Below are 26,144 nucleotides of genomic sequence, written 5' to 3' on the forward strand. Positions count from 1 at the left end.
CTGCTTTTGAATATGTAACACTCGGACGTTTTGAGGATGACAAAGAAATGCCCACTGTCAGAATGTATCAGGGTCTAGAGGCATCCACGCTATGGCAGTGGGAATCTGTGTGCTGCTCTTATCTTGGTGATCCTCATATCCTGAACAAAAGGCCAGTAAACACACTTCTAGAATTAACTTTAACAATGAGGGCATCTCTCTCACCACTTTAGAGTCCAAGTCCCTCACAGCAATGCAGGAAGCTATGGGAATAGGGTGAGGCTGAGAGAGGTTTGAAGAGATCCAAGAGGGGCAGGCATGGTAGGGCCCAGCCTCTGATTTGAGAATGAAAAGGGGAGTCGGTGATTAATAAATGATAGCAAGCCACATTTGTCTAATTTTTCAGTTCAAGCAATGCTAGTCTGTTGGCGCACACGTGTTGTATCCAGAGTAGCATAAATAAACATGTCGGCTATCAGCTCAAATGTGTGTAGCAACAAAGCTTTGATTCTTCTGATGTCAAATTTCAGTAGCTATCCAGTCATGGATTTTCCAGCATGGAAAGTACATGCATTTTTTTTATGTAAAGCCACTTAGTTTGTGAATACATTTGATGCCAACATTATACACCCATCCCCAGCTGGCCAGTGATGCCAGCTTCTGTTGCACATTTGGATTTTTCTAAACAAGCTCCTTCAGGCTTTCTCCTCTACTACGCCTCCCCCAACAAACATCCACAAAGCTCTCTCTCCTCTACGTTTGTGTCAGACTTCCCTTTGTTACAGGAGCCTACAGAAAATGTGACAGCAGTAGGTGCTGAGACACCACCTATTGTCTGACTCATAGATTTTTGGGGGGCAGTGTAGTCTAGTGGATACAGCCCTAGACTGGGACCCAGGGAGCCTGAGCACTATTTCTGGCAGTGCTACTGGCCTGCTAGGCGACCTTGAGGGACATTGCTCTGTGCCTGTTTCCCCAAAGCGCTTAAAGCTAACGATGAAAAGCACCATATAAAAGCTATTTGCAGTGTTGTAGCCATGTTGATCCCAGGATATTAAGACAAGTGGGTGAGGTAATATTTTTGGATCCATTTTGGTTAGCAAAAGAGACAAGCCTGTCTTTTGCCAACAAAAGCTGGTTCAATAAAAGAGCTACCTCATCCATCTTGTGTCTCTATAAAAGCTGGGTATGTTTGTTCTGTGTTTGTACATCAGCTAGCACAGTGTACTCCTTGTCCATAAATCCTATAGGAATACAACTAATACATCAAGTACAAGCTGAACAGGGCAAGTCATCTTTATGTCATTTGTGTAAAAGACAACTGGGATGTTTGTTGTGTTGGAGGAGCTGCGCCAGATTCATAATTAAGTAACATGTTTATAGACGTGTTTGTGTGTTTCCAAACTATATTTGGATGTACTAGCTATAAAAAGACCTCTGTGCAATATGACCTTTACCCAGAGTCAGATCTTCTGTCCACGCTGCTGCCGATTGCCCACAAGAGAGAAGATCGAGCCAGGATTCAAGCCTGTTGAATTTGCAATTCTTCTCTTCTTGTTCCCCATGAAGATGACCAAAGAAACTATATCTCTGCACTCCCTGAACGAGACATTAAACAGGTCACAAAGGGTTGTGTGTGTTAGTACTACAAGGAGGAACAGGGCAAGGCTCCTTTGTGCTGGGAAGGGGCTATAGGAAGATGGGGTGAGGGAAGAGATGAACAGCTACTGGAGTGGTGGGTCTGCATGATAGATGAGTCTGTACTTGTTAATTCTTTATGGGAAATAGAGAGGGGATCAAAATGAATGTAGGGGGTGACGGGTCTCAGATCACAAGGAGTCTCTGTGTTTCTCCTTTCTCTCAAAACAACCAACCACCTGTTTTGTGAACAACCGTTTGCCCGGTTCGCAGCCATTTACCCCTGTTACCAGATGCATGAGTGCTTCGCCATCAGCCTGAATGCAGCTGCTTGATCCCCAGTCGTAAACTAACTCTTTTTTAAAAGTTTGAGAATGGGCCAGCTGGGAATTCTAATCTATCCATGTTGAACATGTTCGTGTTGTGATATGGTCCAGTTCTGAGCAAGTGTTTTTAGGTGAGCCCAGGACTGGTGAGCTCAGAACCCAGTGAATGTAAAAGAGAAGGACGGGAGTGAGGGAGCCCACGGAAGAAACTTAACTTCATGTTGCCGGGTCTCACACAATCATCTTATTTAATGTGCAGACGGTGTCATTGAAATAGTTCATATTGCAATTAGAAGGGAAGGAAAAACATGGTTGAAAATGCTGCTCTAGTTACTCAAGATGGAGAATACATAGCCCCTTTTCCTGAAAAGCACATATATGGGAGTTCCAGGTCTGACAATTGTGCAAACATTATCTAACAGGAGAGGCTTGAATATGTTTAAAGTTGGTGTCTGCTCAAATAAATGTTGTAGTAAAAGTGGCTGCTGTAAAGCAAATATACTACTGCTGCTGGGATGTACTCACTGGCTGGAAGAGAGAGAGCAATTCTAAAATAGCCTTTTTGTGCTGCAGCTGCTTGGTTCTGCCATGTTTAAAGAACCACCTCTAGACTTGCACTAAGGTGGCAGGAGCGTTGAGAGCCATTGAATGACGCTGCAAACCCTGCATATGATAGTACCCACGTGAAACCAGGGTGTGTAGAGGTAGTGCAGCCCGAGCATTAGCACCTAGAGGGGAGTTTGTAGGGACTGGGAAGTCACCAGGCTGAGGAGGAAAGGAAGAGGCTGGGTTTAAGTATTGTAGTACCACTAGAAGATTTGCTTTGCATTGCTGGGACTCTTAACTCAATTTTTGTGTGGCAGAAAATAAAATGAAAATGTCCATGCTTCATTGAAATCATTGGGCTAGGGAGGAGGGGTTCAGGGTGCTGGCTGTCCCAGGAAGAGAGGCTGACCTTCGCCTATTCTCACTGCAGCAGCTTGAGGCCAGGTGAGAAACGCCCCTTCACGGCTGCTGTAGCTCCAGCAGGCAGAGCGGGAGGAGGGTGCATGTCCCCTGGCTGGGGCAGGTCCAGGTTCATCTGCCCCTGAGCTCCCCAGCCAGAGTGAGGAATGCAGCAACCTGGGCACTTTCCCTTGGCTCCCTGTAATGTTCCTATACAAATGGGGTGGGAGATTCAGCCTTCCCACCCTCTTTAAAGGGTGCATGAGGGGTGGAAGACTCAGGGCTGGTGCAGTCCCAGGCAAAGGGGCATCCCACAGTCAACCCCTTTCACCTGCCTGGTGATTGTCTCTCCTCTGAAGGGGTTTAGGAGAAGCAATCCCAGTCCAGGCACATCCCATTGTCCTGGCACAACCAACCCCTGCCCTTGCTTTAAGTTACGATAAGAGGAAGCTGCCTGCCGAACGTGGTGGGCCTAACTCCTGCCATTTAGGAGTTCTTGAACAGACAGGCACACACACATATAGGCCAACTCAATATAAAGTAGATTTAAATATTAAGTAGTGGTGGATTTTATACAGCGCTGACTTACGTGTCATGTAGGATTAATTTGGGTCCTCAAATGAAACCCCCAAGATTAGACTGTACTTGATAGGTCACGAATAGCAGGTACAGAAGCTCTCCTAGTAAGAATTAGGGTGTCTGATGCATTAATTCAGATAGCCTTGACAGCCTGTGAAGAAGACTATGCGATGGCTTCTAAAGGCACCCAGACTACATCAAGCAACTGAAGCTCAACTGGCAAATAATTGCAAAAGGAGTCAGGAGGACTTCTAAGTAAAATGGAGAAATCTTAAATTGGATCTCAAGTTAGTCATAATGCAGCAGATGTGGAGTCTTCTTTCTGTGCAGAAGTTGAGATATGTTGATTCTAATAATATGAGTGGTTCTTATATTCCACAGGGTGGAAAACAGGCTGCAGACCTTGGAGTCTCAGTTCAAAGAGCTGAACTCCTCCATGGAGAAACTGACCCAAAAGCTGCAGTTTCAGCGTGAAACCCTGGAGAAGCAGGTGGATCAGGATGAGATGTGGACATCCTTGCTGGAGGACAGGTATGCCACAAAAGAAAAAGAACCAGCTTAGTTTTCACTATGCATCAGTTGGGACTTGGGAGACTAGAGAATTGAGAAATCTGTAACATTCTACACATGCCAGTGACGGTGAATAGAATCTATATTACACGTCTACATTGCATCTCTCTTGTGCAAAAGCCTATGCAAATGAAGCACAGATTAGCATATTGCTGTGCTTCATTTGCATAATTAATTAGGTGCCGTTTTTGAACAGGAGGCTTTTGCACAAAAAGGTATCATCTACACTGCTCCTTTTTGCGCAAAACCCCCCTCTTGTGCAAGAGCCATTCTTCCTGAAAGAAAGCTCTTGCACAGGAGGGGGGTTTTGTGCAAAAACGGCCCCTAATTAATTATGCAAATGAAGCACAGCAGTATACTAATCTGCACTTCATTTGCATAGGCTTTTGCGCAACAGGGATGCAATGTAGACATAGACTGAGTAAAATGAACATAACTCTTTGTATATCCAAGATGTGGCTTTGAATTGCCTGTTAATGCAAGAGACTAGTTTGTTGATATTGGCAAGACAAATTCCATTCCAAGTGCAAAGACTTCTAAAAACACTTCAAATATGCACATAATATTGTATCTTAAAAAACCCATACCATTTCTAAGAATATCAGAGACACCATATGCTCTTTCAAAACTTCTCAGATAACTGTGTCCCCCTGTAAGCAGTAACAATCAGAATCTCATTAATGCCCTGGTTTTTGTTCTGTTGGCGAATAAGGACAAAATTCATATTTTGGTGCTTGAAATTAAGGCTCCCATACTTATATTTAGATGTCTAAATAACTGGCTTTTTATTAAAAAAAAAAAAAAAAAAACTACCAAGAAACCCCTGGACAGCAATGGCAGCTGCAGAAGTAGGACTGAGTTGACTTTTAAGTTGTGAAGTTTTATATTGTGTATTTTTTAATACAACTAATTGTAGTATATAAGCCTACATCTGTAAGTTCAACTATTATGATAAAGACATTGCACCATGGTACTTAGATTAAGTGAAAAATATAATTTCTTTGGTTTATACAGTGTTAAGTATTTGTAATAAAAATAGTGAGCACTGTACATTTTGTATTCTGTCAATTATGAAATCAATGTATTAAAAACATAGCAAATACCCAAAATTATGTAAATAGTGTTCTCTTGTTTAACAGCATGATTAAATGCATGATTGTGATTAATTTTTAATTGTGTGATTAATGTTTTAACTGCTTGACAGTGATTGCTAGGGCTTTTAGAGACCACCAGAACACTTATTGCCTAAATGGGAATGAACTGAAGTCTCTGGGAAGTATTTTTGTCTGAGAAGTGGTTTATGTGTCTCCATCTCCCTGGCAGGTTCACTTCTGTGGAGATAAATCTTTTCTACAGCATTGTCAGTGAAACGCTTTGCGACTTGCATTCCCGTGTAAGAGTGAAGCTGCCCGATCTGGCGGGAGGCCTCCCCACCTTAGCCTCTGTCATGAGGCGCAAAACCAAGAACCAGAGAATCCGGCTGGTATGGGAAGCAGTGCTGGAGCAGCTAGGGCTGCAAGACGGGGACGTGCTAACTTTGTGCACCTTTTTCCTCGTGCACTGCCCTGAGGCGCAGCACAGCCCGGCTGGCCAGAGACACCAATGCACCAGCGATATCAGTGCAGTGATCGGCTCGGCAGTGCACAACCCGATGCTCCGGGAGAGCCTGCTGCGCGCTGCGCGGGCGGCGGAGACTGGCAGAGCGCAGCGGGGTCCCGGCCAGGCAGCAGCCCCCGTCCACACACCCTGTGTTGTGGGCTCGCACCCCCTGCGCCCACCAGGACCTGACCCAGCAGCCCCCGTCCACACACGCTGTGCGGCCGGCTCGTACCCCCTGTGCCCACCAGGACCTGACCCAGCAGCCCCCGTCCACACACCCTGTGCGGCCGGCTCGTACCCCCTGCGCCCACCAGGACCTGACCCAGCAGCCCCCGTCCACACACCCTGTGCGGCCGGCTCGTACCCCCTGCGCCCACCAGGACCTGACCCAGCAGCCCCCGTCCACACACCCTGTGCGGCCGGCTCGTACCCCCTGCGCCCACCAGGAGAGGGTCCAGCGGAGGGCAACCAAAATGATTAGGGGGCTGGAGCACATGACCTATGAGGAGAGGCTGAGGGATTTGGGTTTGTTTAGTCTGCAGAAGAGAAGAGTGAGGGGGGATTTGATAGCAGCCTGCAACTTCCTGAAGGGAGGTTCCAAAGAGGCTGGCGAGAGGCTGTTCTCAGTGGTGCCAATGGCTGAACAAGGAGCAATGGGCTCAAGTTGCAGTGGGGGAGGTCCAGGTTGGATATTAGGAAAAACTCTTCCCTAGGCGGGTGGGGACGCGCTGGGCTGGTTCCCCAGGGCGGGGTGGAGTCTCCATCCCTAGGGGGTGTCAGTCCCGGCTTGGCACGGCCCCGGCCGGGTTGGTTGGTGGGATCGGTCCTGCTTGGGCAGGGGCCGGACTCGGTGCCCCTGAGGTCCCTGCCAGCCCTGGGCTCTATGACCTGCCCCGCAGCAGCGCCCCGAAGGGTCCCCGCCCCCACGGCCCGACACCCCCCCCCCCTGCACTGCGGGGGCCGCTCCCAGCCTGGCCGCGCGCCCCGTCTGCCAAGAGCGAACGCAGCCCTCGCGGGCAGCCCCGAGCCTTCGCGCCCCTCCCCCCGCTAGGGGGCGGGGCGGCGGGAGCTGGGACACCCGGAAGTGCGGCCGCGCGCGCTGACCGTGACGTCATCCCGCCGTGGCGGGAGGGCGGCTGCGAGGCCGTTGGGCTCGCGCGGCCGGGCCAGGCAGAGGTGGGCGGTGAGTGTCCGAGTGCGGCTCCGAGCGCGCGCTGCGCGTCACCCCCCGGGGAGCCCCGCCCCCCTCAGCGCCCCAATTCACGCCCCCCTCAGCGCCCCAATTCCCGCCCCCCCAGCCCTGCGCCCCGCCCCCCTCAGCGCCCCAATTCCCGCCCCCCCAGCCCTGCGCCCCGCCCCCCTCAGCGCCCCAATTCCCGCCCCCCAGCCCTGCGCCCCGCCCCCCTCAGCGCCCCAATTCCCGCCCCCCCAGCCCTGCGCCCCGCCCCCCTCAGCGCCCCAATTCCCGCCCCCCCAGCCCTGCGCCCCGCCCCCCTCAGCGCCCCAATTCCCGCCCCCCCAGCCCTGCGCCCCCCCCCCTCAGCGCCCCAATTCCCGCCCCCCCAGCCCTGCGCCCCCCCTAGCGCCCCAATTCCCGCCCCCCCAGCCCTGCGCCCCGCCCCCCTCAGCGCCCCAATTCCCGCCCCCCTCAGCCCTGCGCCCCCCCCAGCCTGCCCCCCAGCCCCGCCCCGCCCTCCCGCCCCCCAGCGCCCCCCCCTCAATTCCCGCCCCCCTCAGCCCTGCCCCCCCCCCCGCCCCCCCTGCCCCCCCCCCCCTCCCCGCCCCCCCGCCCCCCTCAGCGCCCCAATTCCCGCCCCCCCAGCCCTGCAGCCCCGCCCCCCTCAGCGCCCCAATTCCCGCCCCCCCAGCCCTGCAGCCCCCCTGCCCCCCCAGCCCCCCCCCCTCAGCCCCCTTCCCGCCCCCCCAGCCCTGCGCCCCCCTTGCACCCCGACGCCCTCCCAGTGCCCCTCACCTCTTCCTGCATCCCAGTGCCCTCCCGTTCCTGTGCCCCTTTCTGCACCCAGTGCCTAGAACTGGTATCCTACATCTCTGATTGGGCCCTGAGCGCCTTGCTGCATGCCAGCTCTGCCCCAGCCCAGATCCCCTTCACACACCCTGGACCTCTCGTTTCTGGCCCCACTCTGGAACCGTATAGCTGCTTGTCCTTGCTGAAGGCATCAGCTAGCTTTGAAAGTGTAGCTGTAGGTACTGTCTCCCACAGCCCTCTTGCCAGCAAGTTGGAGATGTATGGTTTGGCTGAATGGACTGAGGTGGCTAGAAAGCTGGCTAGATCATCGGGGTATAGATAGCGATTAATGGCTTGATGTATGGTTAGCAGCCAGTATCGAGTGGCGTGCCCCAGGGGTCAGTCCTGGGTCTGGTTTTGTTCAACATCTTCATTAGTGATCTGGGTGAGGGATGGATTACACCCTTACCAAGTTTGTGGATGATATTAAACTGGGGGGAGAGGTAGAGACGCTGCAGAGGAGGGATAGGGTCCAGAGTGACTTCAACAAATTGGAGCATTTGGGCCAAAATAAATCTCCCTTTCAGCAAGTGCACAGTCCTACGGTTAGGTCAGAAGAATCCCATGCACTGCTACAGGCTGGGGACTTACTGGCTAATGGTGTAGTAGGAGCCTTGCCACCAGATTGAGGAAAGTGTTTATTCCCCTCTATTGAGCACTAGTAAGGCCACATCTGGAGTATCCCCCCACTACAGAAAGGGTGCGGACAAATTGGAGCGAGCTCAACAGAGAGTAGTGGCAGATGACTAATCAAGGAGCAATGGTCTCAAGTTGCAGTGGGGGGGAGGTCTAGGTTGGATGGTAGGAAAAACTCTTTCACTAGGAGGGTGGGGAAGCACTGGGATGGGTTCCCTAGGGAGACGGTAGACTCCATCCTTAGAGGTTTTTAAGTCCAGGCTTGACAAAGCCTTGGCTGGGGTGATTTAGTTGGGACTGGTTCTGCTTTGAACAGGGGGTTGGACTAGCTGGCCTGCTAAGGTTTTCTGAAAATGCAAGTAAATATATCCACTACGCTAATCTCCTTGGACGAAATGCTTCGTGACCCCCAAAAAGAATTCAAGTAGATTGGTTAGGCATGATTTCTCATATAAAAAATTATGTTGACTCTGTGTCTGACCGTTCTGATTTTTACTATAGTTTCAGCCAGTTTGCCTGGTACTGAAGTTACCTTACTGGCCTATAATTTCTGGTAAGGATGTTAGATACCGTGTAATTGAATAATTGTGTAACCGCACGAAATATTACATAAGAACATAAGAACGGCCGTACTGGGTCAGGCCAAAGGTCCATCTAGCTCAGTAGCTTGTCTGCCGACAGTGGCCAGCACCAGGTGCCACAGAGGGGGTGGACCAAAGACAACGATCAAGTGATTTGTCCCCTGCCATCCATCTCCAGCCTCTGACAAACAGGGGCCAGGGACACCATTTCTATCCCCTGTTGTACAATTATTATCAGTTACACAATTATACGATAGTCCCCGGGGGTGGGCTGGCAGCCATTGTGCTCCTGGCCCCACTCCCAGTGAGCCCCCTACCACCGCATGCTGCTGTCCCTGAGCCATCCTACCTGCTGCCCTGCACTGCTGCCTCTGATACAGAGACTGTGCTGACATCCCATAGATCAGCCTCTGTCCGCAGCAAGCCTGGGCCCACCACAGACAGAGGCTGCCCTACGGCAGCAGCCCCTGTCTGGGGTGGGGCCTGAGCTCCCCGCGGAGTAGCCTCTGTCCGTGGTGGATCCGGGCTCGGATTAACCAGTAAACCCAGGCTTATTGGTTAATCCAGGGGTTCTCAAACTTTTGGATGCCGTGACCCCCCTCTAAGTTGCTTGCGAACCCCCGGAGGGTCGGGACCCACAGTTTGAGAAACGCAGACTCTATCCTAACATCACTACTCAGTACCTTTTCCATTTCTAAAATATATTTTGTTATATGAGGCAACTAGAATGCATGCAGTATCCAAGGTGTGGCTGTACCATGGGTTTATATAATGGCGTTAGGATTAGGGATGTATGTGAGTAGTCGAGTCAAGTTCTCGACTACTCACTCTTCCCCTTGCTGCCTCTTAAAAGCCGATTCCCCCCAGCACACTCTCCACAGTGCTGCCTGCCCCCTCCCACTGCCTCTGTCAGAGGTAGTTGGGTGTGGTAGGGGAGGCTGCTCTGGCAGTGGCCCCTGCCTATGGGGGTCCCAGTGGGGATCTGGACCCCCCCATGGACAGGAGATGCTTCCAAGAAGCAGCCTATGTCTGCGGCAGCCCAGGCTGGCCATCGGCAGGGGCTGCCCCAGCAGCAGGCCCTGTACACAGTCAGCCCGGGCTGCCACAAACAAGGGCTGCACACCTGGACCAAGCAGTCCCAGCTTGTGCCAGTCTGGGACTGCAACACCTCTGCATTTTAAATGTTGTAAGAGCCTCTTGGCAGCTCCGGGAACTACCCCTGCTGCAGCTCTGCAGAGCGGTTCCCCTTATTGACTAATTGTGTAGTTGATACGAATTGTAATGCCGCTTGTGGGATGAGGAGTATGCTTAACATGTATGTGAGAAGTCAAGCCCATTCTCCTTATTTCCTTTCCCCATCTCCTCAAGGAAGGTATTGGGATTTTCACCATGATGATTTTCCTTCATTAAATAGCAGATGAAATTCATTGTTGATAAATGCAAAGTAAACCACATTGGAAAACATAATACCGACTCTATGTACAAAACCATAGGATCTGAATTAGTTATTGCTGTGGCCCCTAGAAATTCACAGGTATGAAAAAAGCTTCATGGACAGTGGAATATGATCTTCCCTATGAAATAAAGATCCCAGCTGCTAATCTCCACCAGTGACTGAAACGTCCTATTCCCCTACAAGGGCCTCGCACAGGGAAGGTCAGACCCACCTCTGAGATCTCCTTGACTGCAGGAAGCACTATCACTGCAGCTCTCACACCCCTCTTAACTGCCCTGGGGGCTGCAGCGTTAGCTGTCATATGCACACCACACCTGAGGTAGCTGCAGTTTGAGCTGTCACCCCCATGCGGACAGACTGCAGTTCCAGCTGTCAGCTGCCCACTGGTGCGGGAAACTGCCAGAACCAGACCTATGGTAACTTCTCAGTCCTCCCATTTGGGCTGCTAGTGGCTTTAAGAAATGAGTGCCCAGCCAGTAGTCTTCCTCTCTGGCTGCCCATTTGTAAAGGCAATGCCCCTGCCAGCAGCAAGTCCCCTTGAAACCCTCCATCCTGACGGCCTTTTGGTTTGGGACCCACATGGTTACAACACTCTGAAATGTCAGATATAAACATTGGGAAAAAAAGTGAAATTGACTAATTTCATCATCCCATCCCAGGCTGTAAAAGTGGCCAAAATGAAGCAGGAATTGACGGGGGGGAGGAGGGGATAGGATGTGATGGGAAAGGTTTTTTTCATCCCATCTAGTAGATACATGTACATTCTTAAGCCCTGTGTGAATTTTTTTCATATTTTGGAAGACTATAATAGAGCATTCAGCATTTGTGCAAAACTTTGCAGTTCATTTCCGAGCATTGTGTAACATGGGTTGCTTATGTAGTCTTAGTTATTTTGGGTTGATAAATGACTTTGAGAAGGATTTCCAGTTTACTCTGCAAATCTGGAATCTTGGTGGTGATGAACAAAAATATCCGATCAAGAACACATTTTAATAGCTCAAGACTTTGAATATATTTTTCAGCGAACATTTAAACTCTGTTTTAAATTGTATTCTTGATAGTACCAAGTAAGAAACGTGTTGGGGTTTTTTAAAATTATAGCTGCAGATGCTGATGTATCTTTCCTTCCTTTACTTAGATTCAAAATGTCGAAGAAAGCTGAGGCTCCGCTTTCCTTAACTGACTGTCTTTGCCAAATCTGCATGGAAATTTTTGTGGAGCCAGTGACCCTGCCATGCAACCACACTCTCTGTAATTCTTGTTTCCAATCAACAGTGGAGAAGGCAAGTCTGTACTGCCCCTTTTGCCGCCGGCGGGTCTCTTCTTGGGCACGATATAATGCCCGCAAAAATACTCTTATCAATTGGGAACTGTGGGAAAGGATTCAAAAGAATTACCCAGAAGAATGCCAACGCAGAGTTAATGGACAGGATCTGGAAGAGGACCGTAAGTAAACTATTTGTCTTGTATCTGTTTGTGCCATAGCAAAGTAATTGGTATTAATGAGTTTGGATGTCATGAAGTGAGATCATAAAGTATTTGCTTGCCTTTGCCAGTCCCTGTTTCTGGCCCTGCTTCCTCTCTGACTCCTTCCCATTTCACAGATCCTTTCCTCAGTTTGGCACTTGTAGAAGGGAATGGGCTGGGTCTTCTCCCCTTCACCTCCCTATCTCCCGCCTTCCCTGGGGTTGTCCCCCCTCTGGTGACAGTTTCCATTCTCTGACTTGTTTCCCTCTTGTAGATCTCCTGATCCCCTCTCTCCTTTGGCTCGTCCAGGCCCCTAATTCCTTTTCCCATCTCTCTCCCCCGGCTTGTAACCAGATGAATAGGGGTCAATACGGGATTCACCAGGCTCGAGCCAGTCTCTGACACATGGCTGAACAGGACATTGGGCAGCACCTCGTGCTTCTTTGCAGGATGAAAAGGCTTCTCTGGAGCAATGCATCAGATCTTAGGATCATCCAGCAAAGCACCGAGCCTGGGAAGTGAGACCTGCTATGACCAGGGGACATTCACTGTGCCCCTATGCAGAGAGAAGGTGCTGCTGGGGCCCATTCACCCAGCAGCTTTCTCTCTGCAGATGGTCTCCTCCCCTTGCAGTGTCCTCCTCCTGCCACAGGGAGCAGCAGCTGCTCTCCCTTCAGTTCCTGGCCTTGCCACAGGCCACTCAGGGAGCAGTAAGGGGCTGAAACACAGCTTCCCTGCTGCCTTTGAGTAAGTCAAAAGTGTGGTAGCCTCTTAACGCCCCCATGCCCTCATGTAATCAAGTACTGCTTGTGCTCCTAGTTGCATACATACGGTCACTCTGGGCTTCCAGTTGAATTCCTTCAAAGACAATATGTCAGGAAACAAGCTTAGCAAATAATTTTGTTGTTCATAGTAACTTGTAGTCTTAAAGCTCTTGAGCATTACAGGTCTTTGAAAATAACAAAAATCCTGAGAGGCACTCTTCCCAAGTCTGAGTTCCCCTTCTTGTGAGTCTGTTCATTCATCAGCGTTGCAGGCTGGGCAGAGGGCTTCCTGCTGTCTCTCCTGTAAGTCTGCCATATGTGATATCAGCCTCCCACACAGAGCAGAACCCAGCTCTTAAGTAAGGCCTGTCTGTGCACCATGTGCTCAAATCACAAATTCCAGAGAGAAGTGTCATGTTTGGACCCACACTTCTGACCTCTGTGTGGAGACCATTGTTCTATGCATTCCTTCTGACACTCCCCCGCTGACCCCAGGCTCCATGCTGCACTACCACTTCGAAATGCCAGGCTCCACGCACCGCACGCCGTGCCTCTCAGCTGATCCCAGCAGGGTTCTTGCTACATTTCAAAGGTGGAGGCACCCTTATTGACTAATCAAATAGTTGATACAAATTACGTCGACTGTTCAATTAGTTGATTATTCTAATTTAACATCTTTATAGTTCTAATCACTGTGGGAACCTTCAGAGCTTAATTTCACAAAATTTCAAACAAGTATTCAAGGCATCATATCCTTCTTGAAGAAGGAAGAAATGCCTAATTCTGCTGCTTTGAAAATAATATTCTTGCAAGAATCTCACTTGTCGATTCGTTGCCATCAGAGCTTGAGTGGCTTACCTCAATTGATACTTTTCTTGTGGTGTGTGTAGGGTTTTTTTTTCCCCCTTCAAAAAAGAAACTGACATCTGAGGGCACTATTGAGCAGTATTGAATGGGAATGTTCCTGTTGTCGATATGTGGGGTGAAGCCCTGAAGTATTTTAGCTTTGACATTTCTATCCAGTCAAGAGCTTTTATCCTGTATACAGCTTTAAAGCAACAAAATGACACACAAAAGAGGGCACTGACTCTTTTTTCCCCTTGAAGGTCAACTTTAAGATCTCAGCATTTCATATTGCACTATCTTGCAATATAAGGAAACCTGGCCATTTTCCTCATAAAGGGTGAGGGAAACTGGAAGTGATTAAGGGAAGTGCATTTGCTTTTTCAGTGAATTGGAACATGCTGCATGTTCCCACGAGATGGACATAATTGAATTAAGGTGCAGTATTGGCTATTGCTGTGTTCTGCATGTTTTAGGTTTAAGTTAAACTAGGATAATATGAAATTGTAATGGGCTATGGTATAAAAAGAATCTATGCAAATTTGAGCTATCTAAAGTGATTATTTTGTTTTTCCTACTTTTTCTCTTTTTACTCCTCTTTTTCTCTGGATTAGTTTGTATATCCCAACCACTGCATCAGCTAAGCAAGCCTGGGGAATTGAGACAGGAATATGAGGCAGAGATTAGCAAGGTAAGTCTCAAAAATCCTGTTTAAAGTGGTAACTACCTTAAGTATTGAGCTATTTGAATCTTGTATGTATAGGATTACTCCAGTATTTGACATCTTAATTAGAGTAACTTTCCTCTTATTTCTTTTAAAATGGAAGGTAAGTATAGTGTTGTGGGGGGAAATTAAAGAAGACAGACCTACGAAAATGGTTTGAGGTTTGAAAATGCACCTTCCAGTGATAGACTTGAGTTCAGCTTTTCTTACTGAAGAGAAGGTTAGGAGATCACTTAGAATTATAAAGCTGGAAGAGACCTCAGGAGGTCAACAAGTCTAGCCCCCTGCCCAAGGCAGGACCAATCCCAACTAAATCAACCCAGCCAGGGCTTTGTCAAGCCAAGACTTAAACACCTCTAGGAGATTCCACCACCTCCCTAGGTAACCCATTCCTGTGCTTCTGCACCTCCTAGTGAAAGAGTTTTTCCTAATATCCAATCTAGACCTCTCCCACCACAACTTGAGACCATTGCTCCTTGTTCTGCCATCTGTCACTACTGAGAACAGCCTCTCTCCATCCTCTTTGGAACCTCCCTTCAGGAAGTTGAAGGCTGCTCTCAAATCCCCCCCTCACTCTTCGCTTCTGCAAACTAAACAAACCCAAATCCCTCAGTCTCTCCTCATAGGTCATGTGCTCCAGCCCCCTAATCATTTTGGTTGCCCTCCACTGGCCCCTCTCCAATCCTTTCTTAGATCTCCACATCCTTTCTATAGTGAGGGGCCCAGAACTGGACACACTACTCCAAATGTGGCCTCACCAAAGCCAAATAAAGGGAAATAATCACTTCTCTGGATCTGCTGGCAATGCTCCTCCTAATGCACCCTAATATGCCATTAGCCCTTTTGGCTACAAGGGAACACCACTGACTCATATCCGGCTTCTCATCCACAGTAATCCCCAGGTTCTTTTCTGCAGAACTGCTACTTAGCCATTCAGTCCCCAGCCTGTAACAATACTTGGGATTCTTCCGCCCCAAGTGCAGGACTCTACACTTGTCCTTGTTGAAACTCATCAGATTTCTTTTGGCCCAGTCCTCTAATCTGTCCAGGTCACTCTGGACCCTATCCTTGCCCTCCAGCATATTTACCTCTCCCCCTAGCTTAGCGTCATCTGTAAACTTGCTGAGGGTGCAATCCATCCCCTCATCCAGGTCATTAATAACAATGTTGAACAAAACCAGTCCTAGAACAGATCCTTGGGGCACTCAGCTGGAAACTGACCACCAACCTGACATCGAGCCATTGATCACTACCCGTTGGGCCCAACAGTCTAGCCAGCTTTCTATCCATCTCACAGTCGATGTATCCAATCCATATTCCCTTAACTTGCTGGCAAGAATATTGTGGGAGACCGTATCCAAAGCTTTGCTAAAGTCAAGGTATATCAGATCCACTGACTTTCCCACGTCCACAGAGCCGATTACCTCACCATAGAAGCTAATCAGTTTGGTCAGGCACAACTTGCCCTTCGTGAATCCATGTTGTCTATTCCTCATCACTTTCCCTTCTTCCAAGTGCTTCAAAATGGATTCCTTGAGGATCCCCTCCATGATTTTTCCAGGGACTGAGGTAAGGCTGACTGGTCTGCAGTTCCCTGGATTGTCCTTTTTCCCTTTTTTAAAGATGGGCACTACATTTGCCTTTTTCCAGTCATCTGGGATCTCCTGATCTCCACGAGTTTTCAAAGATAATGGCCAAAGGTTCCACAATGACATTTGCCAACTCCCTCAGTACCCTCGGATGCATTTAATCCAGGCCCATGGATTTGTATATGTTTAGCTTTTCTAAATCATTCCTAACTTGTTCTTTCCCCACCAAGGGCTGTCCACCTCCTTCCCATACTGCATTGCCTAGTGCATTTGTCTGGGAGCTGACTTTGTCCATGAAGACAGAGGCAAAGAAAGCATTGAGTACTTCAGCTTTTCCCACATCATCTGTCACTAGGTTACCTCCCTCATCCAGTAAGGGCCCCACACCCTCTCTGATCACCGTCTTATTGCTAACATGCCTGTAGAAACCTTCCTTGTTATCCTTCGCATCCCTTGCTAGCTGCAATTCCAATTGCGCTTTCACCTTCCTGAAAATTCCCCTACATTCTCGAGCAATATATAATCCTCCCTAGTCATCCATCCAAGTTTTCACTTCTTGTAAGCTTCCTTTTTGTGTTTAAGCTCACCAAGGATGTCCCTGGTAAGCCAATCTGGTCGCCTACCATATTGGCTTTTCTTGCTGCGCATTGGGATAGTTTCTTCCTGTGCCTTTAATAAAGCTTCTTTAAAATACTGCTAGCTCTCCTGGACTTCTTTCCCCTTCATGTAAGCATCCCAGAGAATCCTTCCCATCAGTTCTCTGACTTGATCATGATGTACAAGAAGCTACCCAGGGAAAAGGCCTTTGACACTACTGGACTCTTTAATCTAACATACAAGGGCATAACAAAATCAAACTGGACAGTCCCTACGTAAAAGACTAAACGGAGACAAATCAGATATCAGGAATGGCAATACACAAAAATCTGTAGGAGAACACTTCAATCTCCCTGGACACACAGTAGCAGATTTAAAAGTAGCCATCCTGCACCAAAAAAACTTCAAGACCAGACTTCAAAGAAAAACTGCAGCACTACAATTCATCTGCAAATTTGATACTATCATCTTAGGATTAAACAAAGACTATGAATGGCTAGCTAACTACCAAAGCAGTTTCTCCTCTCTTGGTGTTCACACCTCCATGTCAGCTGCTAGAATTGGGCCTCATCCTCCCTGACTGAATTAACCTCGTTATCTCTAGCCTTACTCTTGATTGGAACTCTTTTCTTATGCCTGTATATTTATACCTGCCTCTGGAATTTCCATTACATCAGGGGTTCCCAAACTTTTTGACATTGAGGACCAGTAAATCCATTCATGGGCTTTTGGAGGACTGGTAACATTTATTTGCATATTCATTAAGCAAATGATGAATATGTAAATAATTTTTCTGGTCCTCCCAAATCCCCCAGTGCCAACTTTAGCAAAGCTTTTGATACAGTCTCCCACAATATTCTTGCCAGCAAGTTAAGGGAATATGGATTGGATTAATGGACTATAAGATGGATAGAAAGCTGGCTAGACCAGAGTTTCCCAAACTTTTTACTTTAGTTGGAACCCGTTTTTTTTCAGTACCATTTTTTGCAGCCCAAAAATATAAATGCATATTAAAAAAAAAAGAAAAATGAAAATGGTCACTGTTTATTATTTATTCACAATAATAATAGTACATAATATAAATCTTGATATAAAATACTGCTTAACTTATTGTTATTACCTTAATTACAATTTAACCAGTAGAATTTTAACAGTTGTAAAGTTTGTTTATTTATAATTTAATGAGTTGAATTTAAGTCATTTATTATGTGTGCACTTAATAGCTTTTAAATAACTAAAAAGAGAACTAATGGGAAGGGTGATGTTGTTTTGCATCACATAGCAACTTTGTCAGGAGCAAAAGAAGAAAGTTTTATCCTCAAATCTGGTTCGACATTCAATCTATTTCTATATTTATTTTTGAAGAAAACCAAAGACGAGAAACTAGTTTCACACTTATACATCGTGACAAAAGGCATTAAGAATTTGACTGCTTTCTCAGATAAATGTGAATATGCATTTCTACAGCTCAACCAAAAATCAGTCAAGGAGAGTTTATCAAAGTTCTTTTTTAAGGCAGAGTCACAGAAAAGTTCAACTAATGAATCCACTTCTGATGCATTCAGTTGTAATATTTCTTCATTTTTGGGGTCAACATTAAATGGGTTCTTAATCCACATTTTACTGGTGTCAATTGGAGGAAAATATTCATTTAAGCTTGATGTTAGCCCCAAAAGATGTTGTTGGATTGCTGCAGAAATCGCATCTGAGATATTAGTTTCAGCATACTTTTCTTGTAATTCAGTTAAAGTACAAAAGATTTAAAGTTTCTCTTGTTAACTTGCTGTGCCCACAAACTTTAATTTGTTTTTTAATTGTTGCCTCAACTTTTTTGTGAACTTTGAAAATATTAATTTTAGTGCCTTGTAAATTCAGACTTAAGTCATTTAAAAGACAAAATATATCACGTAAGTAAGCCACCATTGTTAACCAATCAAATTCATGAAACCTGTCTTTAAATGTAAATATAACATCTTTTGCCAATGGAGGGTGTGGCTCCAAGAACAATAAAACTTCATCCTTCATTTCAAAGAGTCGTTTCAAAATGTTTCCTTTCGACAGCCATCGAACCTCACAGTGTACTAAGAGATGCTCATGTTCACTTCCTAATCCATTGCACAAAGCAATAAAAATTCTGGAATTCAAAGGATGAGATTTTATATAATTTATAAACTTCACATTCTTGAAGAGTGGAACTCAAAAGTGATGGCATAGTTTTCTCAGCTGGTGCCTCTCTATGAATACTACAGTGCACCCATGCACAGTCTGGCGCTACAGCTCGAATCTGCAGGACAAGCCCAGTGCGAGACCGGGCCATTGCTCGAGCTCCATCACTGCTCAGTCCAACACATTTTTTCAATATCGCTTTGAATAATAAAATCATCGATTAGCTTAAAAATTTCGGCAGCCATTGTTCTTGTTGGAAGTGGTTTATAAAATAAGAGATCTTGAATGGAGCTTTCATAATCATATCTAACAAAACACATCAAATTGGCAGCGCCAGCTATATCAGTGCTTTCACCCACTTGTAATGCAAAAAATTCACTAGCCTTTATTCGACGTACAAGAGTTTCTTCAGTATTTTTTGCCATATCTTCAATTCTACGTTTCACTGTATTATTGGATAAAAATAGTGAACCCAACTGATTTCCTTTTTTTCCCCTCCATAAATATGGAATGTAATTATGCAATGCAGGAAGTATTAACTTTTCGCCAACCTTCTCTCCATCTGGGTTTGCTCCCCACCTGCCACCCCCCTCTCCGGAAACCAAAATCAAAACCGGCCAGCCTTTCTGCTCAGCTTGCTGGGCTTATCCGAGCAGAAGGAATCCGTGTGCCTGCTACAGCGCAGGGCGGAGGGGCTGGGTTAAACCCTCGATGCGGTACACTGTTGTGAAGCCAGCCGGCTGCTGTTTGTACTGTGAGTGGGGCTCTTCTGTGTCTGGTTCCAGTCATCGGGGTTAGAGGTGAGCTCTGAGCTTTTGCTTGCCAAGGCAGGGCAGGTGGATCCCTGAGCCAACCTTGCAAAGAGAAGTCCCCTTGCTACTGGCCGCATGAGTGTGTACTGTTCTCCTGGGGGCTGGCTGCTCGGTCCTGGGGGGAGGTGTGGGCTAGGAGCCATCAGCCCCCAGGGTCTGTGGCTCTGAGGGTCACCTGGCTCAGGGTCCCCTCCTTTCCTAAATTTTCTAAATTTTGTTCCTCTGGTTTCCCGAGCAATGCCAGGTAAGTCCAGCTAGTACACACATAGCTGGAAAATTCTGTCTCTGCAAACAGTTAATTTTTTCACACTGACTAGGAGACCCTTTGCAAATCACTACCTCTTATAAATTAGCAAGTTTACAAATGCAATTTTCTAAGAATCAAATGGTAACTCATTAGCGTACTTGATTCTTTTGATTACCGAAGCTTTAATTAGTGAAGTGTAAATAGTGAAGTTTCACAGCACTCTATTAAATATTTGCTGAGAACCATGAGTGCTTTTTTTGTGAATTATGGGATGTTAGTATTAATGAAGTACTAGTTAGAGAGGTTCTATCTAACGTAACGTGTTGTCTGCAGGTTCACCTGAAATTTAATTTCAGATCTTTTAAAAACATCTTTCAGGTGGAGGCAGAGAGGCGGGCACATGAACAAGAGGAGAGCAAAGTAAGTGAGGAGTACATTCAAAGACTATTAGCAGAAGAGGAAGAAGAACACAGGCTTGCAGAAGAAAGGCAAAGAGAGTTGGAGGAACAGCTTAAACAAGATGAAGTGATGGCGTGGGAGCTCTCTCTCAGGCTGGTGAGTTGGGCTGTAGGGGCATTAGAGCAGTGTGTTTCTGAAAGCTAGTGATCTTTGTAGCTTCCACAACATATGTAAAAATCCTTAGGAAGAATTTCCAAAAAAAGTTTTGAATTTTTCAAATTTTAAATTGGAACCCAACATTCAGGGCTTAAATGGCTTAATGGATGAGTGTTAAGTTTTAAAATCCAACAAAAGAGGAGAAAATAAAATTTTCCAGTTTCAAATACACTTGAAGCACTTACCAGTGCTTGATTTAAAATCTCCCCCATAGCAACCACCTTCTTGAATACCGGGAGCGCATCTCTTCTCCCTTCATTGGAAAGATGCGGGTTTGGGAGAAGTTAATGTCTGTGCCTATGCTCAAGAGTGGAAAATGCAATGTTTGAGAAAGTAACTTAGAAGGATCATAAGTACTGAACTATATATGGAGATGGGATGTACATGGCTCCATTATATTTGATGTAACCTTCCATTTTTTGGGAATATGAATGAAAAGCAGTGGATTGATCACTAATGAAAAACTCCTCCTGCTATGGCTGCCTTTAGATACATTGAATGCATGTTGAGCGCAGTTCCCTCCCAGAGCCGTAACAAGGTAGGGCCAGTGGGGCACTTGCCCCAGGTGCAGTGCATTTAGGGGCGCAAAATTAAAAATCAGAAAGTTAAAATATTATTTCATTCATATCTTTACTATCAACTACTTGCAGTCTCAATATATGTGCAATGAATAACATGAATACAAAACATTAAGATCTTTCTCTCTTTTTGGGGGGGTATGGAGGCAGGGGGCACAGTTCAGTAAAACCTTAGTTTCAGCTCTGTTCCCTCCCAGTACTTATTGTTAATGCCCAAGATTTCATACATACAACTAATTCAGTATTCAGAAGCACATTTAATTTCAATTTTGTATAACTTCTGTATGTTTTCTGTCCTTAAAGAACAAGTCTACCGATGAACACATGTTCAGCACTCCTTTACGTGCAAACAGACACGCGTCTAGCCCATCTCCAATTAATTCATGCAAGACAAAGAGCAAATCAAGCAACTCTGGAGACATCCAGAAGTAAGTAATCCAGACTTGGTCCAAGATTGGTTGGCATGCTTCCACAACGTACCCAGCATGTACAAGCTGAAATATGGGTTTTACTTTACAAAGAACTAAATGTGGATAAACTTTGAAAAGTACCATTGTAAAATAGCTCACTGGCAACTGGTGTTGATTCTCTCACCTACTTTCTTATTTGAACTTGCTCGAACAACAGGTATAAAGATGGACTTTCTAATTGTCTGTAAAGCAAATTCAACCTAGAATCTGAAAGTCAAGGTGTATCCTTCCTCTGTGATGACATAGCAATAGAGATTCTGCAGTTGGAGCTCAATATTTCTGTTGATGTCTAACATAAGAACAGTCACACTAGGTCAGACCAAAGGTCCATCTAGCCCAGTGTCCTGTCTGCCAACAGTGCTGAATGACAGGTGCCCCATAGGGAGTGAGCAGAACAGGGATCCATCAAATGATCCATTCCCTGTCTTCCATTCCCACACTGACAAATAGAGGCTAGAGACAGCATCCCTGTCCACCCTGGCTAATAGTTATTGATGGACTTAAGCTCCATGAATTTATCAACTCTCTTTTGAACCCTGTTAAAGTCCTGCCTGAGGGGGAATTCCACAGGTTGAATAGAATCAGTCTTGTTCTACTGTAGAAAATGTCAGTAAACGGACAAGATTTCACATGGATAGGTAGATTTATTGACTAACAAGCACCGCCTTTGCATAGTTCACTCTTGACTAGGAATGTTAAAATGTGTTTAACTGCATAACCACTGAAAATTTCAGCGGTTACTCGCGGGCGGCTTGCGGGGAGCTGGCTTTTAAGCTGGCTCTCCGTGCACGCAAGCTCCTGCCTGCCCCCTCTTCCCCTGCACTGCTACCTCTGATACAGAGGCAGCAGCGAAGGGGAGGGGGCAAGCAGCTTCCAGGAAGCTGTCTTTTAAGCTGGTTCCCCATGTGTACCAGGAGCCTGTGTGTAACTGTGAAGGTTAACCAATGAGCCCAGGCTCAGCAGATAATCACGTGCCTGGTTATTCTTTCACATCCCTACTTTCGACTGTAACCTCACTTTAAGATCATTGTATTCTTCCTCCGTATCCTGTTGTTGTCTCATTGACCTATTTAGGCTGAACTTATTCTGTGATGAGAAAATCTTTTAACTTCATCACTGTGGCTCCTGTTGTTCTGTTCCTGGTAGATCACTCTTTGCTAACGCTTTCTTTAAGTGTACTTTTTTGGAGAAGTGTTATTCAGTCCTTATGTACTTGTATATCATTCAGTCAGGATCAGAGAACTTGACCCTTTATGGTCCTCCAGCTGTGTCTAGGAGCCACACTGGCTAATGAGTGTTGCCTTTTAAAGTAAATATGAGCCATTTCTTGGAAAGCATAATGCCAAACATTTGTTTCTTGTTAATGTGAAAATGATTTATTACATCAATATAGGTAAATTATTTCTCATTTGGATTCTAGTAATGAACTGATTTACTTTTTTGGAATAACATATTTTTTTGGCAATCTGTGGTAACTGCAAGCTACTGAATGTTTCAGTATTTTACCACAGGATAACGTGCAAGATAATAGTGGGATACTTCCCTGCACTGATTTGATGGTTAAGAAAAATGTGGAGGACTCTCTGACTCTAATTTGTTGCTTGTTTTGTTTTAACATTTGCCTTTTTTTCCTTTAAGGTATCTATCTCCAAAGCCATCTCGTGTCTTGGTACCACAGTCGCTCTCTAAAAAAGCAGAGAAAGACAGGAATAGCTCCTGTTCTATGGTAATCAATGTCTCCATGAAGTTATATATAGCAGAAGCTAGTAGTAGTTGCAAGTTCTTTTCTTTTTGTTGAGGCTATATAGACTAGAAATGTATATTTAGCCACAAAAATGAACATGCTGTTATCTAAAAAGGTAAAGTTGTATTGAAGAGAATTTCAGAAATGGCCTTACAAAGCATTTCTTCCAGGCTCAATCTGTATCGCTGATGAGGCAAAATATTTTTTTGTTACTTTGTGAAACTGCAAGATCTGAATATGAATTCTGATTCTCTGACATCACATATTGGGGCCAGAAAAGACACTGTTAAGATCTTCTAAACAGGAGTCAGTTCTCCTTAAGTGTGAAACTTCTGCTTTTCTGATCAAAATATATATTCTTACTGCAAACTCAGCATGGCATCTGGAAGGCAAGCTTATACTCCTTTTGACTTGTATTGTACACTGATACTTGGGTAGTAATTCTGTTGGTGCATAGGCCAGAAAAAAATAAAACTTAACACCCTCTAACTTTCTAAACTAATGCAGCCAACAGAAATGAAACCTGTGTTTTATTTTATCACATTTTCTATTTATATAAAAGTTTATCAGAAGACAAACATTTCTGAACAGAAATAAAAGTTTATGGAAGATTAACTTTTCACCATGCTGTATTTAATATATCATGAGCTTTCGTAGGTACTGAAGAAGTGGGCTGTACCCACGAAAGCTCATGATACCATCTACATGTTTTGTTAGTCTCTAAGGTGCAGGACTATTCATTGTTTTTCCAGTTAGACTAACTCGGCTACCCCCCTGAAGCTTTATTTAATAGAGTTTTTTTCAGTTTTGTCTTATCTTTTCTGTAGGAAAATAATAGCACTGAAGAGGATATCTTAATGTGGCAAAAAAAGGATAGCGAGGAAATGCCAACTCTATCTCCACAAACCACCTGCACTGTTCAAGATAGAAGTGTGAATGATTCGTTTTTAGAATCATGTCTGACTTATTTAAATACCTCTCCTCCAGTGACGTCTCCTCGCACTAATTGGGAAGGTCTTCCAGGATCAAATTATCAGGTAGATAAAATTACAAATGCACTTCACAATATCACAAAGCAGGGAAGGGCTGATCCTGGACTTCCTTGTTCCAGTGGAGATGTAGCCAGAAGTGCCTTGGACAATGACAACTCTACATGTACAGCAAACAGAGATTCTGAAAAGTGTGCAGAAGGGAGCTCTTCTCTTTGGGAAGCAGCTGTTTCTGCAGTGTCTGGCAAATTAGAGAACAGAGATGCAGCCCCTAATTTCATGGAAGTGGCTGCAAACTGCTCAGTTGAAGGAAGGGAACAAAATGTGTTACAGAGCAATAAGGAGGCTCCAAAAAGGAAGTCTCAGGAACCTCCAACTGAAGCAGCAATTGATTCATGCTTGATGGATAAAAGGAGAAAAACTTCTCCAGAAACTTATGAAGACCAAGAGGAGAAGGTAAATGATCTTAATATGCAAGTACACATAGATTTGGAGAAGCAGCTTTATGAGAGGCTTAAGCAAGAGGAGCAAGACAGGCTCCTGGCTCTGCAACTTCAGAGAGAGATAGACAAGGAGCAAAAGATGTTAAACCGAAAGAAAGGTTCTCCAGATGAGTACCTTCTGCGCCCTAAATCATCTCCGTCTCCAGAGGAATCTCCCACTGCGAAAGGCAGTCATAAGATGGCAAGTGATTCTACATCTCCCAAGAACCAGAGTGAAATGAGTCGTAGGAAACTGCGAAGAAGCTCCCATAACGAGAACAGGCAGCCTTCCAGCAAGCTCCAAATGAAATCACCCAGTGTCAGAGGAAAGGTGTTGAACTGTGTCAACAGCTGTGACTCCAAGGATATCCAATCGCTGTTGACCAAGAATAAGCAAAATACAATCCTTCAGATGTTCAAACGGCCTGTTTCAAAGTAAAATATCTATAAGGCTATGAAGACACAGCAGAAAATACAGCAGTGCCTTTCCCTATATCAGATAAAGCTGCTTGTAAGCAGCTACTTTTAAGTTGATTGTATTAAGGGAGGATCATTTTGGACCATAAATGCACTCAGAATTGTACAGTGTTGTTGAGCCAAGGAGCCTCTAATGCTTTCCTTTACTCCAGACCCTAGCAGCTGTAATTAATTTCTTAACAAAATAGAGAAGGAGTCTGAGCAAATAATTAAGGATAAAATGCAGGGATACATCACTACAGGCTTCCCTCAGCGTGGCTGCTGTGCAGTACAGTACATTAAAGGGTTGGACTGGAAATTCTCTATACCTAATTAGGGTTAGTTGGTGAAGATATGACAGCTAGCCATGTCTGTTGCACTTCTTTCCTCTTGCAGTTCTATAATTAGATTCCTATAGAAAATATTGGCTAATTTAGCATTATTTAATTTTCTACAACAATTTGTTGAATTTCATCAAAAGTATATAACATACAGAATCACCGGACCGGGAAGGGAACGCAGGGGGAGAAAGGATCTGGATAACAAACTATAAAGTAAGATACAATAAATTAATTAAAAAGTGTGGATAAGGACTAGGTTTATTCCCAGCTTTGAGCTAGTTTCTTTGGCTGGTTATAAGATTACTCATTTATTGTGTCATCTTTATTGAATATTATCCCTTTATGTAAGTAGCCATTTTCCTCCTCCTTTGCCTTTTTCCTAGTATTAAAAGTTTTTATCAAATAAGCAATTAATATCAGAGTTTTATCATTCTGATGAATTGCTGATTGTCTAAAATATGAGAAACCTCAAGTTTGTGAGAACTTATAGGCTATAGACTGGGTTTTCATTTGCTCACATTGCTTCCTCCTTGTTACTTCTCTGAAACTTCCAGTTTACTATTTGTTTACATTGTAAGAACAAAAATCAGCTATTTTGTTTTCTTTGGACTTTCCGGTCTTATAAAAACCCCAATATTCATCTACTGTAATGCTTATTAAGGTGTTCTATATATTCGCAGTTTTAGCGAATGTTTTACAATAATGTTTGGATCCTATTTTGAGCCATACATTTATTTGAACAGCAGTTAGTTTGGGTGTAGTTGGAATGGAAAAATGCCAAAACAAAAACTAAAAACTATGTTTTAACACTGAGTCTTTATGGTCAAGCAGTTTTCTTGATTTCAGTGTGATATGTTTCCAAGTCACAATGAGGCTGCTGTTTCTTCTTCTGACTTACCATCCATTAAAATGGCTTTCAACACTA

At 45.3% G+C, this 26,144-nt stretch overlaps 2 protein-coding genes across 5 annotated transcripts; both read left to right on the forward strand.

The window, feature by feature from the left end:
* Nucleotides 1-125: 125 nt before the first annotated feature.
* On the forward strand, nt 126-6,131 carry SMCO1 (single-pass membrane protein with coiled-coil domains 1). 2 transcript variants are annotated; one of them, XM_025185535.3, is made up of 3 exons: nt 126-1,598; nt 3,849-3,998; nt 5,361-6,131. In XM_025185535.3, exons 1-3 carry the CDS (start codon nt 1,426-1,428, stop codon nt 6,115-6,117), a joined length of 1,080 nt encoding a protein of 359 aa, XP_025041320.3. In that variant the 5' UTR covers nt 126-1,425; the 3' UTR covers nt 6,118-6,131. The 2 variants fall into 2 exon arrangements, 1 of the variants encoding a protein (XP_025041320.3); XR_016350385.1 differs by lacking the exon at nt 5,361-6,131 and adding an exon at nt 3,605-3,754 and having other exon boundaries at nt 1,455-2,933; nt 3,849-4,286.
* Nucleotides 5,393-26,144, forward strand: RNF168 (ring finger protein 168). 3 transcript variants are annotated; one of them, XM_075937193.2, is made up of 8 exons: nt 6,738-6,819; nt 8,800-8,851; nt 11,474-11,781; nt 14,024-14,100; nt 19,923-20,099; nt 21,041-21,165; nt 22,846-22,933; nt 23,779-26,144. In XM_075937193.2, the coding sequence occupies exons 3-8, from the start codon at nt 11,481-11,483 to the stop codon at nt 24,859-24,861; spliced, it is 1,851 nt and encodes a 616-aa protein (XP_075793308.2). In that variant the 5' UTR covers nt 6,738-6,819; nt 8,800-8,851; nt 11,474-11,480; the 3' UTR covers nt 24,862-26,144. The 3 variants fall into 3 exon arrangements, with proteins under 3 accessions (XP_075793309.2, XP_075793307.2, XP_075793308.2); XM_075937194.2 differs by lacking the exons at nt 6,738-6,819; nt 8,800-8,851 and adding an exon at nt 5,393-5,520; XM_075937192.2 differs by lacking the exon at nt 8,800-8,851 and having other exon boundaries at nt 6,690-6,819.

Source organism: Pelodiscus sinensis, chromosome 10 (assembly GCF_052426305.1).
Source record: "Pelodiscus sinensis isolate ZL-2025 chromosome 10, ASM5242630v1, whole genome shotgun sequence".
NCBI classification, from domain to species: domain Eukaryota; kingdom Metazoa; phylum Chordata; order Testudines; family Trionychidae; genus Pelodiscus; species Pelodiscus sinensis.

Excerpts from the sequence above, each read along its gene's own strand:
- SMCO1 (XM_025185535.3), top strand. The coding sequence starts at position 1,426 with ATGACCTTTACCCAGAGTCAGATCTTCTGTCCACGCTGCTGCCGATTG. Across the intron at positions 1,599-3,848 it reads CTGAACGAGACATTAAACAG|GGTGGAAAACAGGCTGCAGA; the intron begins GTCACAAAGGGT and ends TATATTCCACAG. Across the intron at positions 3,999-5,360 it reads ACATCCTTGCTGGAGGACAG|GTTCACTTCTGTGGAGATAA; the intron begins GTATGCCACAAA and ends TCTCCCTGGCAG.
- RNF168 (XM_075937194.2), top strand. The coding sequence starts at position 11,481 with ATGTCGAAGAAAGCTGAGGCTCCGCTTTCCTTAACTGACTGTCTTTGC. Across the intron at positions 11,782-14,023 it reads ACAGGATCTGGAAGAGGACC|TTTGTATATCCCAACCACTG; the intron begins GTAAGTAAACTA and ends TCTCTGGATTAG. Across the intron at positions 20,100-21,040 it reads GGGAGCTCTCTCTCAGGCTG|AACAAGTCTACCGATGAACA; the intron begins GTGAGTTGGGCT and ends CTGTCCTTAAAG.